Source organism: Ambystoma mexicanum, chromosome 12 (assembly GCF_040938575.1).
Source record: "Ambystoma mexicanum isolate Mex_15411 chromosome 12, UKY_AmexF1_1, whole genome shotgun sequence".
Classification (NCBI taxonomy): domain Eukaryota; kingdom Metazoa; phylum Chordata; class Amphibia; order Caudata; family Ambystomatidae; genus Ambystoma; species Ambystoma mexicanum.
This window is the reverse complement of record NC_090936.1, coordinates 951,369,668-951,386,928: the sequence shown is the minus strand read 5'-3', so window position 1 is coordinate 951,386,928 and position 17,261 is coordinate 951,369,668. Positions and strand designations below refer to the sequence as shown.

General features: G+C 44.5%; 1 protein-coding gene across 3 annotated transcripts in view; it reads right to left on the bottom strand.

Moving 5' to 3' along the window:
- The window catches only part of TMPO (thymopoietin), a 180,784-nt gene extending 163,770 nt beyond the window's left edge, over positions 1-17,014 (bottom strand). For 2 of the 3 annotated variants that reach the window (XM_069629426.1, XM_069629427.1), the window contains exon 1: positions 16,618-17,012. In XM_069629426.1, the coding sequence (XP_069485527.1) occupies positions 16,618-16,836 (219 nt within the window). In that variant the 5' untranslated portion in view covers positions 16,837-17,012. Of the gene's footprint in view, positions 1-16,617 lie in introns of all 3 variants that reach the window. The other variant, XM_069629428.1, reaches the window with a different exon arrangement.
- Between the last annotated feature and the right edge of the window lie 247 nt (positions 17,015-17,261).

Sequence of the window (17,261 nt, the reverse complement as noted above, 5' to 3'; positions counted from 1 at the left end):
CCACAATTTTTTTTCAATGTTTTGGGGGGAAGGGGAGAACAAACCAGTTTTTAATACTCCCGCCCCCCACCCCATAAGCTACTATTCCCATTCCCAACTACATATGTAGTTTTTAGATGTTTAGGGTTCATTCAAAATGAATTCTGTTTCAGAATTTGATAATGTCACTGAATACCTGTGTGGGATGGGTTGGGTGGGTGAGTGAGTAAGTAACAAGGCTGTTCGGGAGGTCCCGAGTTTGAGGCAATGCAAGTGGCCAGTGCATTGCAGAGACCCTGGGAAGAGAGGAGATGACTGCGGTAGGGTTGGCTAGTTTTGCAAAGTTCAGCCGTGTTGTTGGATGCACCAGAAATGTATGGGTGAATGTGGCCCCTTTTCTTGGCACGGATGGCTAGTCTAGTGCCTTTGGAGCATGTGGCAGGCCAGTTTGTCAGGTAAGCCGGAGGTTTGCCACTTCCGTTCCGCCGCTCTGCACTTCAGGGCTGCAAGTCCAGAGTCGTACCAGGCGTTATGCTTACATGACTAACAATGTCAAGAGTGTTGGCAAGTGGAAGTTGCTGAGGGCAATGTCAGTGGTAGAGTCTGAGTAAGGGGGGGAAAGGGGGCTAAAGGCAGAAGTGAAGGCAGCAGCTGAACTAGTTTCATCGGGCGGTTGTTCGCGAACGAGGTTGGCAGGACTTTTGGGGGTGAAGTCAGAGGGCCAAAGGGACCCATGTGGGAGGAGAGAAGAGTTTATTTTAAAATTATTTGAATTTATAAAGCGCCCAGTGGCCCGGAGGCATTGTGGCGCTGTTACAGCAAGTTACTTAGTACAGTACGACAGGTAATATAGTGAAGAAGTTGGCATCTGTGACAGTGTAGAGAAAGAGTTCCAAGGGTTACAGTGGAACAGGGTGTAGAAAGTACATTTGTAAAAGGTGTTAGTTAAATAACTTTGTTTTTAGCAGTTTTCTGAACACAGATTCTTTGCTTCTTAAGTGGAGAGGTAGTACGTTCGAGGCTATTGGGGCTAATACTTCAAAGCTGGTGCCGCCAGCTTTAGCTCTGTTGAACGCTGGGACCTATAGTAGGTGGGAGTATTTGTCACGTTTAGGTCTGTGGGCTGTAGTCTGGTGTATTCTGTCTACTAGGTAGGCTGGGGCGGTCTTGGCGAGGCACTTGTGTATGATGGCGAGGGCTTTGAATGTTATGCATTCTCTGATTGGAAGCCAATGGGCGTCCTTTCTTGCCTGGGAGATGTGCTCTCTTGGGGATGCTGAGGGCAGCTCTGAAAGTGTTTTGTGCAATCTGTAGTCTGTTAATGTTATTGGCAGAAGTGCCTATGAGAAGGATGTTACAGTAGTCAAGTTTGTCTGACAAGAGATTCAGAGGAGATGAGGGCATCCACAGTGTGGATAGCAGAGTGGATTGGTTCAGAGATGGGAGGGATAGAGATGCAGAGGCCAATGAAAAGAGTGGATGCTGAGGCAGGGGAGTCCAATTGGATGTTGAAGTCACCCCGGAGGAGCAGATTGGAGGAGGTAGAAAGTAAAGAACAGAAATCAGCCCAGAGCGAAACAGGGAGGTAGTGCTTGGAGTCGGTAAATGGTCAAAATTATCAGGGTGGAGGAGGCAGAGATTACCAACTTGCATACCAGGCTCTCAAAGGAAGAGCAGAGCTGGATGGAGGAAGGAACCCACTCGGGGAAGACTAAGGCAACCCTTCCGCCAGCACAGCAAGGTCGAGGCTTGGAAATTATCTTGAAGCAGTCAGGCAGGAGAGAATCAAAAGCAGTGGCTGAGATGGCATTTAACCATGTCTCGGTGAGAGCAAAAATGTCAAGGTCAGAGTCTTCAAGAAGAAGGCAGATGTCGGCAGCGTGTTTATTATCTGAGCGGGTGTTCAGTCGGCAAGTGGAGGCAGCCTTTGAAGCTTTTCTGAAGTGGAGTACAGGGGTGTGGTACTCCAGTCAGATGGGGGGTGGGAGGGGTGTAGCAGGAGAAGGAAAAAGTTAGAGGGACGACAAGATCCGGTCAAAGAGTAGGAGGTTGGCTTGAAGACGCTGAACCAGAATAGTGAAAAGAAGCCTGCCAAGAGGACTTCCCACTTGGTGCCATCATTAAATGGGAGAGGACGTGACGTGGGAGAGAGGTGAGAAGTCCATAGGTTTGGAGAGGGGACAGAGAAAAGGATTGGTGAATCTCTGAAGGATGCGCTGACATAGGTGTCTGCGATGGGAAGGCCCGGCTTTGCCCCCAGAAAGTCTGTACATCCAGACTTCGTGAGAGAGGGAGGGTAGGTGATAGTGTAGGAGTTAGATCAGAAAGATTGCGAGTAGCCATCTCAGTGGTAGAGGATCGACGAGAGGAGGGTGGTGCACTGCACAGTCCTGGGCCTCACTCCAGAGGCGACCTAAAAAGAGGGCACAGACACAATGCAGAGCAATAGGTGGGGTGCAGGATTTAATTATAAAAAAAGGACCACAATGCAGTGCACAACATGGATGCAAGATAAAAAGCACACCCAGCTAGATAAAATGGATAACAGTCAAATCTGGGATTAAAAGCAAGTATTCTATAGAAAAGGCAAATTATTGAGGTGTACATTGTGCCGGTTTTCTTCCTTACAGGACTGAGAATCAGTGTTGGACAAAGAAAACATGTGGAGACTAGAAGAGTAGATCTTTGACAGGAACTCGATTGCAAAAATGTTACAATGAAACAAGACATTAACGAATGCCATGTGTCATTGGGCCAACCAAAAAAGGCACCAAATACAGGGATATTGGGCTTACTTTGGTTGTTCCACAACTTGTCAGAAGTGCCCATCAACTAGGTCTTTCAAGCAGGATGCCATTCACACTTGCAGTGACCTGGAGGCTGACATCTGTGACCGCCAGATGGTGGAATCACTCAAGGGGCAGGGAACGGTCAAAAAATGTCCCGGAGCAGCCTCATTTCAAATAGGCCCCCGACACTGGTGCCATAACGACAAGGTCTCTCTGGGTCATAAATGGCCAGATGCCATATGTTCACTGCCAGGCCAGGAAAGGTGAGCAAGTTAGTATTTTAATAGAAAACAACCTTATATGGAATCTGATTTTCTTGAAGATCTTAAAAGATTGTAGAAATGTAGTTTTTCCATTCAAAAAAATTAAAGTATCCGCTGATAGTATTTTTTATAGTGGTTTCATTATGCAAATTAGATGTAGATCCCACGGCAAAGAAAATGTGCAAGCCAGTAATGAGACACACAGGCAGGTGCGGCTATGCCGATATTTTGAGATGGTAATAGAATATGTATGTGAAGGTAACAGAATGCAAAAACGAAAAAGGCTCACACACCGATCGTCACATCACCGGAGAGAGCGTATTCTGACAAATGTATTAGTAACAATCACATGCGAGGAACAAAGTTTTAGAAAATTGTTTAATGTAAAAATCTTCTAGATGACATCACATTAAATAGGAGTGGGTCTAGGGGTTTCAAAGTTACTCAGAGAGTGCCCTCTTCATTAATATGCCCAATGAGTATAAAAAGAATGGTTGTGAGATTTTTGGAACGCTGATCACATAGCCAAACCATTCACAAGAGAGAAATGATACACACTTCTAAAGAGCGTGGTTTCTAATCTATAGAAGTCCAAACCCAGAGATTGAAGGGGACGCACTCATAACTGGGATAGACTGACCGGAAGAAGGCAAAAGAAGAATTGACAACAGTACGAAGAGAATTGCTTGCTTTCCTCGGGATTGATCTTGGATTACTAGCAGACACTGTGAAAGAGGCTTATATGGAGTTAAACCCCAGGCCTTCCATAAGAAGGGTGTTGGGAGGGGTGAGAGGTGAGGAGGACGGGGGACCAGACCAGCACATTGCAGAAGGAGAGAAACCAGGTTGTGGAGTGAAGCTGACCTCCTTGTTGACTGATGCACACCTGTTCCTAGAGAGAGAGGAGGGGAGAATTCAAGCAGTCCTCAAGATGGAGCCCACCAGTCAGACAGCCAAAAGAAATTGCACAACAGAACATTTTTATGGGGAGGTATACTCAGGGGAATAGATCAACCTTTCTACAGGAGAGGACTGGAAGCGGGCTATATAAATTTACTGTGCATCCCGGGAATTTATATTGCATAAGTGCAAGCGCTTCTGGAAACTTTGGATTTGAAAAACTAGAAACAAATGCTATGTATATTGGGAGATCCTGGATTTACTGTAACAGAATGGGAGCCATACAATAAAAGTTGCACATGCCTAGAAAAATAATATGGCTTGAGTTATTCCCTGCTTAGATCACAGAGTGTGGGTCGGTAACTAGCTCTGACGACCCTAGGAAATACATTGCCACCCCTTCCCTCCCCACTTAAAATTGATGACTGAAAAAAAAAAATAAACTACACTTTACACAGTTAAACGCCAGGGCTCGAAATTGAGATTCTATGAGCAGGAGCTAAACAAGCACCTGGGAGTCCAGCATCAACTAGCAGTGAGGAACACTGGGGCACAAGGAGAGAGTACAAAGTGCACTGCAAATCTGACTTCCATATGAGATGCACACCAACTGTGTTGTCCATTATGTAAGATCCGTTATTTAAGTGTGTCCCAATTCTTCTTCATTTACAATTTCAAACACTAAAGTTAACGTCACAAATGCAGGTTTGTAATTCACCAGTTGGCCTTGGGAGCCAAAGAGCTAAGTGTTGGTTTTCAGCAAACCAGGCTTTCACCTATGCTAGAAGCAGGAGCTAAATAGCTGTCAGCAGTTCGAATCCTGAATGTAAAAGAAAAAACACCATTGCAGGGAACACAGAAAAAAAGAAAAATATTTAACGTTGGCAACCAATTCACATGCGGGAATGCCAGAAGCATGTCTTTAAACGGAAATACTGATGTACCCATTAAGTAAGCGGGCAGGGGAATACGTCTATTTTTAAAATTGATATATTTGAATATGCTGAGATGTTCCAATTTAATTTTGTTTCATAAAAAATAGAAGCGTCGCTCTGAATCCTCATTCACTAATGCATCGTGAATGTGCGCTCAGGATAAAACAAACACACAAAGGGTGATGTGTCATTATCCAAGTTCAATGCAATTTGTACACTGTAATTGACCAGTCGATTGATCATTGTAGTAACCAGTGATAGATTCCCTAAAGTGGCGAGGATGTAAAATTGGCTTATATTTCAATGGTTTGATTATGTATATTTTAATGAATAGTCTGTGTAACCCCAGTCTGTGCAACCCTGTGTATTTTTTGTCCCTAAAAGGGGTTGAATACAGTTAATTGTGCATCCCAGGTTCATAAAAAGAAAGTGAATACAAATTGGCCGTGCCAGACTGGGGGGGGGGGAATATACCCCGAATTACATTATGCCCGATTAAAACATCATACAAACAGAAAAGCCTTTCTAAAAGAGCAAGAGAGGAGCCATTCACAAAATGATGCCCCCTGTTGGTTTGTACATCATGCTAGCTGTCATGATGGAAAAGATACCTCTAAAATGTGAAATACAAATAGTAGCATGCCCATGAACATTGTTTAACAAAGTAAAAGTGAATTGCTAAGGCCTTTTAATTAAATTTAGAGACTGGCTTATTGGTGCTGAAGACATGCAGAGAACTGTATTCAGGTTGAAACTTGCTACACAATAGCAAGCCTCATTCATCGGTAAAGACATGTAAAAGAAAAAAAACAAATACAAAGGCCCAAGCACAAGGAACAAAGTTTGGGTCCTAGAATACTCATTTTTGCAGGCTTAAAGCTTAAAAAGAAAGACCTCTGCATATTCCTCTAATGTGGAGTTGTGTAGATAAAATATCTAATATTTTCTTCCTTTTAATGCTTATCGCATGGAAAAATGCAATTATAAATGATCAGGTGCACTTGTGAAATATAATGTAGAAACAGGAAGTGCGTTTAAGGTTCCATTTTATTCCATCATGCATGCACTTCACTTTGAGCAACAAGAATATTGCACAAAAAAATAAACATGCGCAAACCTATCTGGGTGTAGCTTGTTGACTTGCAATGACAGAATATTCACCTTTTTTAAAAGCCCAATTCCAGTTCAAGAATTCACATCACAAGACATGAGGCCATGCAGCACTATTAGATCTATATTGAAAATGGTTCTGACAACTGGCCAAATAAAGCACTGCCGGGTGGCCCTGCTTTCGTGAACTTCAAAAGGGGCCAGTCACATTCATCATTACAGGCTTCTCAAAATCCATTAGATGATGTCATGCAATTATTTTCTGATCTCCATGCAAAAAGCCCACAAACCTTGCCTTCACATTCATATCAGAAAGGAGAATGTACCAAAAGTATTAGCTGCATGCTGATGTCCGCTTTTCTCGTTTTACAAACGAAACAGCAAAGTAACAAGTTCCTGTTTAAACGCCAAACTACAATCATTTTGACAAAAAAAAGTTTGTTTTATTGTGGTCCCAGCCGTCATGCGTTTCTTCAAAGAACGGCTGCTGCACGCACGCTGCCCACGGGATTCATCCCCTTCACTGTTCTTTCAGGTATTGAGACCATTAAACGGAAATTTGAAAACATTGTGCCATAACTTCCAAGCCCTTCACCTTAACTTTTCCAGCGTTTATTTTCTTCATGTGAATAGGGTATTGCACTGAATCCAGCTCAAACCATGATCTACATATTATTCAAGAAACTTCAAAGGATTTACCCAGTTACGTTTATTGCCTTGAAGACGACCTTATTGGTCGAAACACGCGTCGGCATTGAGCACAATAAAACACTTGCCATTGAATTGGACTTTGCTTACTAAAGGATACTAGAACTCTGTAGTTACTACTAAGGATATATCCGTTTGAATACAGAGTGCGCAGTACAGCTGCACAAACTTTATTTTATGTCATTCATTGACTGTTGAAGTACAAGGGGGAACTTCCTGTATAGTTTCTGCCGCACTGGACTACTGATGGGAAATTGAGCGCACTTCAACTTATCATCCCCATTTTTGTATTTCTACAATCATTTAGAAACATCTGAGGGACGCAGATGAAAGTTGATAATCTTAGATTAAAAATAGAAAATATAAATAGAAAAAAAATTGATTATCGAAGGCAATCTGCATTGTATAGGAATAGGCATCTTGTGCGTTTGTGCATACTGATCTACCGAATTTGATACCAATTTTATTAATCTCGCATTCAGATGGATTGTAATTCAACTAAATGGGCAATTTACATTAAGAGTGTGAAAAGCCCTCCCACCTTTGCAGTCATGGGACTTATGGACGCCAAACCTAGCCGCGAGGCAGGAGCAGAGGATTAGACAATTTTGAACTGAATCCCCCCGCCTCATCCTTTTAAGAAATAAAAAGTAGGTTAGAGGCTTTTCAGAAATTAAAAATCTGCCAACTTTTTTCCTCAGAGAAAACTGCAGCTATACCCGAAACAAACAGAATAAAGGCATTTGGAGCAAGAACAGATGGCATTGGGCTGGGGGAGGGGGGGGACATTTATAGTTTGGGAGGCGGGGGTGGAAACGCCTAGGGACCAAGTTCATAGAACAAACTATTTTCTGTCGTCAGTTATTTGGCCCGATAACCGTAGCTACAGGAATGAAATGCGAGTGGGAATGAAATTACGTCACGCGGGAGAGGTGAGGTGGCCTTGAGGAGAGTGGGGGGAAAGCAGGCACAGGTGAGGCAAGTGCTGGGGAAAGCACAGAAGAATATTCACACCCCCTCCTCATGGGTACCCAACTACAGATAAGCGTGACTATCTGTAGTATATAATTATTAAAGCTGCCGTTAATATTTTTTTACAGCTACTGTGAGGTGGCTAAAAAATAAATAAAAAATAATAATCAGGTAGCGTTTTAAATGAAGTGGGCACGGGCGAAGGCTGGCAGTGTTGCAAAATATACAGTGGCCACGGCCAAAGGCCACGGCTAGTTGCCTGGTAATGGACACCTCGAAACTTTTTGGCATATATCTTATTGTTGCTGGGTTGCCCTCTGGGCTCCTCCTTAAAATTTTCTAGCTAACCTTGTAACTACTGTTAAGGATAGAAATTACATTTTATCGTCTCTGAACTTTATTTTGGTGAGACCGGCACACCCCACCTTATGTGGAGTGCTGGGCAGATACAGTGACTCCCCTTTTTGTGAACCTTTTTACTAATTCGGTACACCTCAAGAAACCCATGGGGGGCCCATTTTACCAAAATGGGCGCCTGCCTTTTTTGCCATTTTCCAGTTTGTCCTTTCTTGGTCCATCCCCTACTCTTAAGGGAGGGACATTCCTTTGTGCAGGTTTTGTCTTTGGGGGGAGACCTTCGTCTTTCAGCCTGCCTGCTGGAATCCAGGTCCAAATGGGAGGTTGGCTGTCCTAAAAGGACTGGCACCCCCTCAGGTTTCAATGTTGCATGCCTGTCCGATTGCGTGGGTTCCTGTTCAAAGTTCCGATCCTAGAAACTAAAGTAGTCGACCACTGGAACCAAGATTGAAGAGCAAAATGACAAAAAGCCGGCTGACACCATTTCAAGCGATCAAAGACCAGGCTGTGTAACTGGAGCCTGACGTTACCCTTCCTTCCAAGCGACCTGGGGATCCCGAAAAGGAACTCGATACAGATCCTGGTGAGATCCACTAGATTCAAGACCTGCATTTTGATCTATCCCACGTCTTGTTGGGGTATTTACCCCAATACCCTGGGACCTCAAGCCATTGCATGGTCTTCTGAATCTTGGGGCATCCTACTGGACCTCCAGAGAATTAATCGAATCCTTGAATTCCCTTCACCATAGTGCCGGACCAGATTATCAACAATAATCAGACCGGCAATATTCAGTCTACTCCTGACTAGGGAGCCAAAACCACAGAACCGCATCCAGCCACAAAAACTTTTGCTTTGAGCCCTCCCAGTTCTTCCCGGTTGCAAAATCCCTTCCAGCGTCCACTCTTCTGCCTACATGAAATGGAATTAATAGACCATTTTTTTTGGCTGCAGGTCCCGAAGACGTCCTGCTGCAAACTCTTCTGTGCTGAGGTACTGTGTTGGCTGGGGTATTACTTACTGTTTAGATGAATTTTCTATACTCTGGCCTGGTGAACAGATGTGTAGAAGGCCAACCTATATTGACAACTCTGGGGAGCTGTAGCCAAACCAGTTCAGGTAGCAGTGACAGGCTGTCTAGGCTAAGTTTTTCAGAGGTGGTGTGCTTGTAAAGGGTTCACACAATGGGAATCAAAGATTACACTTAGACAGGATGTACAAAAATACAATGCAAACACTAGAAACATGACTCCTGGCAGGTAGAGTTATCACACAACACTAGATAAAATAGAACTAGCTAACAGAAGTATCCCCAACTTTCAGAAGTCTTGTCAGAATAAAGTTTAATATAAGCCCATAAACTTATAATTGAGTTTAGGGGTAGGTAAGAATCACGAACTTCCCCTCACGTACTCCGATTCTGACCCAGACTTGGCAGGCCAAAGGAACCTCGAGTCGCAGGGGTTACAGATTCTAGCTGATTACTGGTTGGCGTCTTCGCTGGTGCAAGGACTCTCAAATGAAAAATGCAGCAAAACTAAATGCAAGACCCCTCTCAGGACTGCACTCTGGTCAGGTGAGAGATTTCAGAGGGTGCTCATCACAGCACGGTGATGCAAAAGGGCTCAATTGCCGCAGTAAAACATTCCCTCCAGTCTCCGGTCCCCTTGATGCTAAGACCGGACATTTGTGTTTCACTATTGAGAATACTACCTTGACTTACTGTAAAGTAATCTAAAAGTAGTGTGTGGTTTTACTCTCCCCCCCCCTCCCCCGAATAGGTGTATGCTATTCAGAATGTGTACGATTAGGTCTGACCTGCCTAGGAATACAGTTAATTATTCTGAACAAGGTCTATGCCTTGGTCTGTGTACCCAAGCATTGTGTTGCATATTTTAATGTGTTTGATTCTATGACAAAGTGTTTACCCACCAAGATTTACCATGGTCCATTAGTACTACATCTTTATTATTTATAATACCTCTGGTTGCAAGTGTTTAGCCATTTGCATGCTACATGTTCTTTGTACCATCCTACAGCCCGCTCTCCAGCCTAAAATAAGCCTGGCTGCTCTGTCGATGTTACCAGGAGGTACAGCCTTATACTAAGCGGTATAACAAAAAAGTTAAAATCCAGCAGATGTTAGTCATGACCAGTCTAACTCTGTACAACACACTCAAAATTGCTCATTGACATTTCTGTCCTGTCTAGAGCGTTAATGCTTTCCTGTTTGACAATGCATTTTTGTACAGAGAACGCTGAACACCACATTGCCCCATGATATGCAAATCCGATAGGGAAGCAAGAAATGCTACATGAGGAAAGTTTTGAAGAACAGAAAAACAAAAAATATATATTTTCCTGTGGATCTGCTACATAGATGGCCTGTTTATTGTGTGGAAAGAGGACCACTAGTGAGTGACCAGACTTTGTACTGAAGATCAAGCGGAACCTGTATAAACTTGCAGGCTCACACTTTGCCCAAGGGTTCAACTGAGTTCTCAAACACCTTGACACCCGATACACAATCTTGTAACTGTCTATAGTGCTCTATAAACTGCACAGGGGTTCCTGTGAGCTTTTCTTGGGTATAATCTGGGCCTTTTTCTCACCACAAAGCTTCAAAGACTTGAAATATCAGGATGTTCTATTTTAAGATATTAGGTTTAAAAGAGAAGAATTTAAAGTAGCAGGGCCCACCTGTAGTGGTCAAACATAACCAGCATGCCACACACTGTTGTCTTTTGCCAATCTTGTGTTTTAACCTTCTTACTGGACTGTTGGTTAGGAAACTTCTTATAAGGACGTTCATTGCCGGGGAAGACCGAGGCTGCCGGGGAAGACAGAGGCTTTTGGCAGGCTACTGGAGGGCTATGTTTTTTTGCTGCAAGGCTGCCAGGAAGTGGGCCGCGACTGTCCCAATTTGTACCAGAGTGCCTGAGTGGGATGAATGAGTTTTGCCGCCAGTGGGGGCGGGGGGCCAGAACAGTCATCGTCTAGTGGGAGTTTGGCTTTTAGGGTAAGAAGAGAAACCCTGCACCCACTCCAGAGAGATCCTGGGAGAAACTGAAGGAGCCAAGAATCCTGTCCAGCTGCAAGACCTGCGAGGAGACCGGAAACCAGTTGAAGGTGGCCTGGCAACCAGCTTCAGCTGCTGTCCCAGTAGAGCCCTGTCTTGTAGGCGATCTTCAGCAGTCCTGCGAAAGGAGCTGCAACCCTTGGGGTGGAGGCAACACCCATTCTCGATGCCAGCGCGGAGTCCTACAAGAAGAGCCTTTGGAAGTAGTCCCGGACCTCCCCAGTTGGTGACCAGCTCTAAGTTTGGGCTACAAACTCAGCTTGTGCAATAAGACTAACTCTGCAAAATTCTGTGGTCCTTCCATCAAGGTCACTTCATGTCATTTAGAAAATATGATACGTGCGCACATTTTTCTTACGGTAAAAAAAAAAAAATAATTACAAATTTTGATCGATTATAGTTAACATACCGATATATTTGGCACAAAACAGGAACATTCTAAGCAGTGTACTATTGTAATTCAGATATCTTTTACAAAAGTACTACATAGCAAAGCTTCACAAGTAGTGATGTGATGCATGAATGGCTATTTACTGTTACAAACAATGCACTCTTTGTTATAAACTATTCTTAAAAGGCTAACATCACATATATAGAAACGCAAGAGTGGTAGAAATATGGGCAAATAACTAGAATGATCTTATGTCTGATGTCATTAGTCAACCATTGGGGTCATATGCCAACAGTAATGCCATCATTGGGGTCATAGGCTGCACAACAGGGGGTCCACAGTTAAGGTGGATTTAGCAGATTTTTAAAAAAAGTTTTGTTGCATTAAGTTCTCACCTTAACGTCCCTGCAACTAAGGTTTTTCCCTTGAATTTCAGGGGTCTGTTGCATAGATTTTTTTTTCACACATGCCCAGTGACCACAGCATACGGTCGTCCCCACTGTATATTTGACATTACCAGACCAATAGCAATGGCCTTTGGTAATGACAGGTAGGCACAAAACACTACTTTAAAACACTTGCCACTGATCGCTCAAAGACATTCAATCGCAAACTTTGAGCGGTTTTGACAGACGTATTATGTATAAAAGGTTTCAGGCTTTCAGAACACAATGTTTTAAGGCAATGCACAACAAGATTAAGTTTGCCACAGATCACACATTTTGGTTAAGCAGCGTGCTACAAGCACTTCATTTTATGGCCGTCCTCTTGGAGACAGTTGCGATACATCGCATGACCCCAACTTACCACATTGAAGCAGCACAGAAAACAGGGGTGGGGGTGACCTACTACATGCCCAGGTACATTTGCCCCATAGCGAAAACCAAAAGCTGGCGCACATGAATATATGCACAGTTATCTTTAACTACATTTGTATATTTCCCTTTAAATTACCTTCCCTAGAAAAAAGTGTGCAAGACAAAGTAGCTATGAACACCAGAAAAATAACAGAGGAAATGTCCCAATAAATATGCTGGCAAAATATAAAGGTGCTCACCTTTTAAACCCAGCAATGTCTTGTGAAATATTCCCTGGAAACAAAATCCCAATACGAAAAAAGTGCCTGTGGTCTTGTGGGTAAGTGTCTGCACGGGGAACATGACAACAGAGTAAAACAGAGTCTGCCAACCTCCCCGCCCCCCCCCCAAAAAAAGGAGGTTGCCTCTGCCATCCAAATTTGTCCTTTACTTGTGCCCTGAAAAGCAGCCACAATCAGTGGAAAATAACTGCATGTGTCCAGGATTGCAAACTCTCGTACCACACCGTGAGCAAATACCCATGACATACTTGCCCTCATTTCCCCTCCTCACCACCCCCCCACATGCCTGGCGTTAACAATATTCTGCTTTATAATGAGGACTTGAAAATTACACATACCATACCAGGGCTCGCATTCTGTTTTCTTCCCTTTCTGACCACCCACTGCAAGCGGGTATAATGGATACAGGTAGATACAGTGCAGTGGCACAGATTGTACCCGTACCCCTCAACTGGACTAATACATATTCAGGCAAAGTATCAACAAAGCTTCTATACCGTACGCACGTCATCGCACAATGCCAAAAAAGCATCATGCCCATGTTCCTTAGCAGGTTTGCTATATTTCGGGACAGTACCTGAATTCCTCGCTGTTAAGAAAGCACGAACATGTGTTGAGTTTTCCGTAGTAAGCTAAAGTGCAGAGCAAGAACAATGTGTGAGCTCTTCCCACCAACCTCCTACAGTCTGATAAGGTAGTATTGCTGTCATACCTCAATCCCTTCTATTCGGTCTTGCGCTTTTCTAAACTTCTGCTTCTCCCATGTCCTATTACGAGTCCCACTGCCAAAAATATAGCACATTTCAAAGTCTCATTATGAATCACCTGACAAGTGTAGGATAGTCCAAACAGGCTTAGAGCTTTCGACAAGCCATTTACGTCAGGCAAGCCTCACATGGAACTGCCAGTGCCCTTACCCTATGTGGCTTTCACTGTCAACAGCTGAAAGGCAGCTCGGTGGGTCAATGACCCTGCGCTAGAGATTGTGTGTAACCAGTTAGTTCCAAATCCTGTTAATAAGAGAGTTCCAAATCCTGTTAATAAGAGAGTTAAATGAGTCTAACCTTATGTGCAGAAATACGCATTCTAAAATGTCGCATCTCTTTCATGCGCGTGTAACCTTCTGTACCAGTGATGTGGCTTGTGATGACAGAGAGCTTACGTGCTACGTAATGCGTGCCTCAGTGAATGTGGCATAGCTTCCAGCACCTGTGAATCTCGGGGGTTTGTTGCATTAAAATCGGCACGTCAACAAGATCGTTCAATGAATTTCAAGGGGTTTACTGTAGTCCGCTTAACTGCCCCTTAACGAAAGTTTTCTTCACCGAATATATAAATAACGCACAGCCTACCATGTGCATGCGTGGGATAGTGAATTGGCCATATAGAGGCCACTTAACAGACAATGGGGGTCATTACAAGTTTGCAGGTCCGGGAACTAGGGTGCTGGTAAGCTTGCCAGTACTGTAGTTCCCAGACTGGCAAACTATGAGTTCTGCCCAAGGGTGCCATTACATCCACCAGGTCTGTCCTGGCAGCCGCGTTGGCACCCGCGAGCAGAGCATGTCAGATGCACCGGCACCATTCTGAATGGTGCCGGTGCATCCGACCTCCCCATTGAGCCCTATGGGGCTCAAATGTGAATGGGGAGCATGTTATGCTGGCGCCTGCGAATGGGCAATTACCGGGTCCGGCAGGGCAGGAATGACCTAGTAATTGCCCATTTGCGGGCGCCGGAATTTTTGGGAAGTTTTGGTGCCACCGGCAAGGCTACCACCAAACTTATGAGGCCCAATGACTGGCTTTCATGGTACTATCTTCTAAACCATGTACATGCAAACAATAACTATGTGCATTGGATCCTGTACATTTTAATTCACAGACAATATTCTTAAAGCAAAGCTACTTGTATACAGCCTTCTTGAAATATGTGGTTACAGCTCTAGAAGCATGTACATGTGGCTTTCACTATACCTGGATGTTTTTTTAATATAGATGCATTCACAGTTTTACAGGGATCTACATCTGTTGTGTTGTATTTCTGTTCTGGAGATCTACTACGCCCCCGTAATGGAAAGCCAGTTTCCTCCCACATAACAGACTGCCTAGGCTTTGAAAGAATCGGGAATGCAAAATATATATATATATATATATATATATATATATATATATATATATATATATATATATATATATATATATATATATATATATATATATATACACACATACCCCCCTCAGCATATTTGTGTTCTGCAAACATCTGGTCTATAACCATGGACTCCACCGGCTGCATTAAATGCATGGTGAAATCACGTCGGCTATCATGATCTTACGGACTCAACGTAAGCTTCAAAATTGTACTTAACGTTACCATGGCAGTTCCACATTAAAGTGGCACCAACATAGTACCACGCTACAATGCTCAAGAAAGCAATAACCTACACCCCTTTTCATGCATGGACAACCGACAATGTGAAAAACTGCCCATTTGTAACTTTTCGTTTCTTGTAAAGTCACCTGCTCCGTGACTTCTTGCTTTAGAAACCAAAATACTAACACGCTAGATATATGGTTTGAAATACAGGATGCAACTGTTACTATATGAACGAACACCTCTCGCTCAATGGCGAAATGGGCGGGGGAGTGAACGGGAATTCTGCGTTCTTCTTGTGGTAAGTACTTTACAGATCCACGATCCAGTCAAGGCAACCTGCACATACACGTGCAGAGGGAGGGGCCGAACTACCTGCTCACAGTAGGTGCAGGACATCTACAGCCCCGATCCTCCAAGCCGGGTTTCATTCAGCTGTCGGCCCTTGTGTAAATAAAAGCAGAGCGCTACACCAAATAAACTCCGTAGCATACGGCTCCTCAACAGCCAATAAATGAATCGCTCCAACGTACGCATATATTTGCTGAGCGCGGTGCCGTTTTGTGACCAGAAGGGGAAACTTGCGTACGACGAGAGGAAGCGGTTTGGGTACGCGTACACGTGCTGTAAGAATTAGGGAATAACTCTCTCCAAACGCAGGAAAGTCTTGTATACGCATAACAGTGTATGACTGTCTCGTGTATAAACATAAAAGCGAAGTAAAACGTGCTGTATGTGAGCACTGTAAAATGAAGACGAAAACATGGGAAGGGCCAGATTACAAATTGTGTGACGATTGAACGTGGAGAAAAGGTAGGCTTCTTCTCACTATTGAGTGGCAATGGATAGAAACGGCCCACAGGGGGCGCGGAAGCCAGCGGCTCAATTAGAGCGGGAAAACCACAAGGTCTTTAAGAGATACAATGTAAAACATGGCCATCACAGGCACCCAAGCGTTTCTTACTGGATACAAATACTCAAATTGTAACTGGTTAAAAGCCGCGTATAGTCTATTTTTTAGGATCGCGTTTATTTTACCATGATGGAAGATATGAGAAGAAAGGCGGTGGGCCCTAGGCAGAAATGCACAGCTACCAACAACCCTTTTAAAAAAACACAGTAAACACAAATTGCGTAACGGGGGCATAGAAGCGGGCGATAAAGGGAACTGCAGTAGAGGTGAGAAAACTTGCTCGCTCACATCTGAAATGATGGTCAAGAACAAAATCTGCGACTCGGGCCATTATTCACAGGAAACGGGAGCTATTGCAAAGGACGGAAGTGCATTCAATTTTGAGAGAACAAAGAAATGGCACCAAATTAGATCGGTTCTAACACGGAGGTTGAGACGAAAACATAGACAAATGGTATTGCAGCAAAGCAGATGTGAAACAACGAGCCCAGGCACGTCTTAAAGCTGGGATAACACCCACCCTTTGCTGAAATACATGTAGTACAGACAGCCGCCCCTGCTGGGCTAGAAAGAGCTAGTCCCGTTATCTGCCAACCATCTTTCAGGTCTGCTAAAGTGATAAGCTTTGCTGGATCGGAAGCAACACACACTTCTTAGCCCACGTTGCACTCATAAAGACAGCCCCTGTCCCCCAAACCTACTGGCGGCGACAGCACACACTAGAAAACGGTAGCGGTCCCATACGCACCCTAGGAGTCCGTCCCCTGGCAGGCGTCGCCTCGCGTTCCTCGTCGCTGGAGAAGTCGCGGCTCTTGCCCCGGTTGCGCGCTGTTAAGTGCTGCAGGTACAACTGCACATACACGTCCTTGCGCTGCTCCCCTGTAGGCAAAGGCACGTTGTGCGCTAGAAGCTCGCTCTTCAGCTTGTCTTTAGTGAGCGCAGAGGGGTTTTCCAGGAAGTCGGGCATCTTGCACCGCTGCAGTTCAGCCTCCCCGCCTCAGCTCCGGGCGTACTCGCTGTAGTGGTAGTACTAGGGCTCGGAGTCGGAACGGCAGCTAGCGCAGGGGGTGGGGCGGAGGCGGCAGAGGGCTACCCACAGCAGACAAATGGAGCCCGCTCACACACCGCTGAAGAGAGTAAAGCCCACCTCGCAACAATACGTGCTGCCATTGGCCGGCATGAGTCCGAAGCGTTACTATCATTGGCTGTCTCCTTGAAGACAGCATGGCCTGGGATAGTAGCTCTGTAACAGAAGCCATCAGTCGCACTAGCAAAAGTGCTCCAAATGCCCTGTTTGAATCGAGCGGGACGGCGTGGGTGGAGCGGTCTGACTCCAGCCTACTGACTACCAGCGCGTAGTCTGTTTATTATTGTACTGGAAGTCCGCCTCTA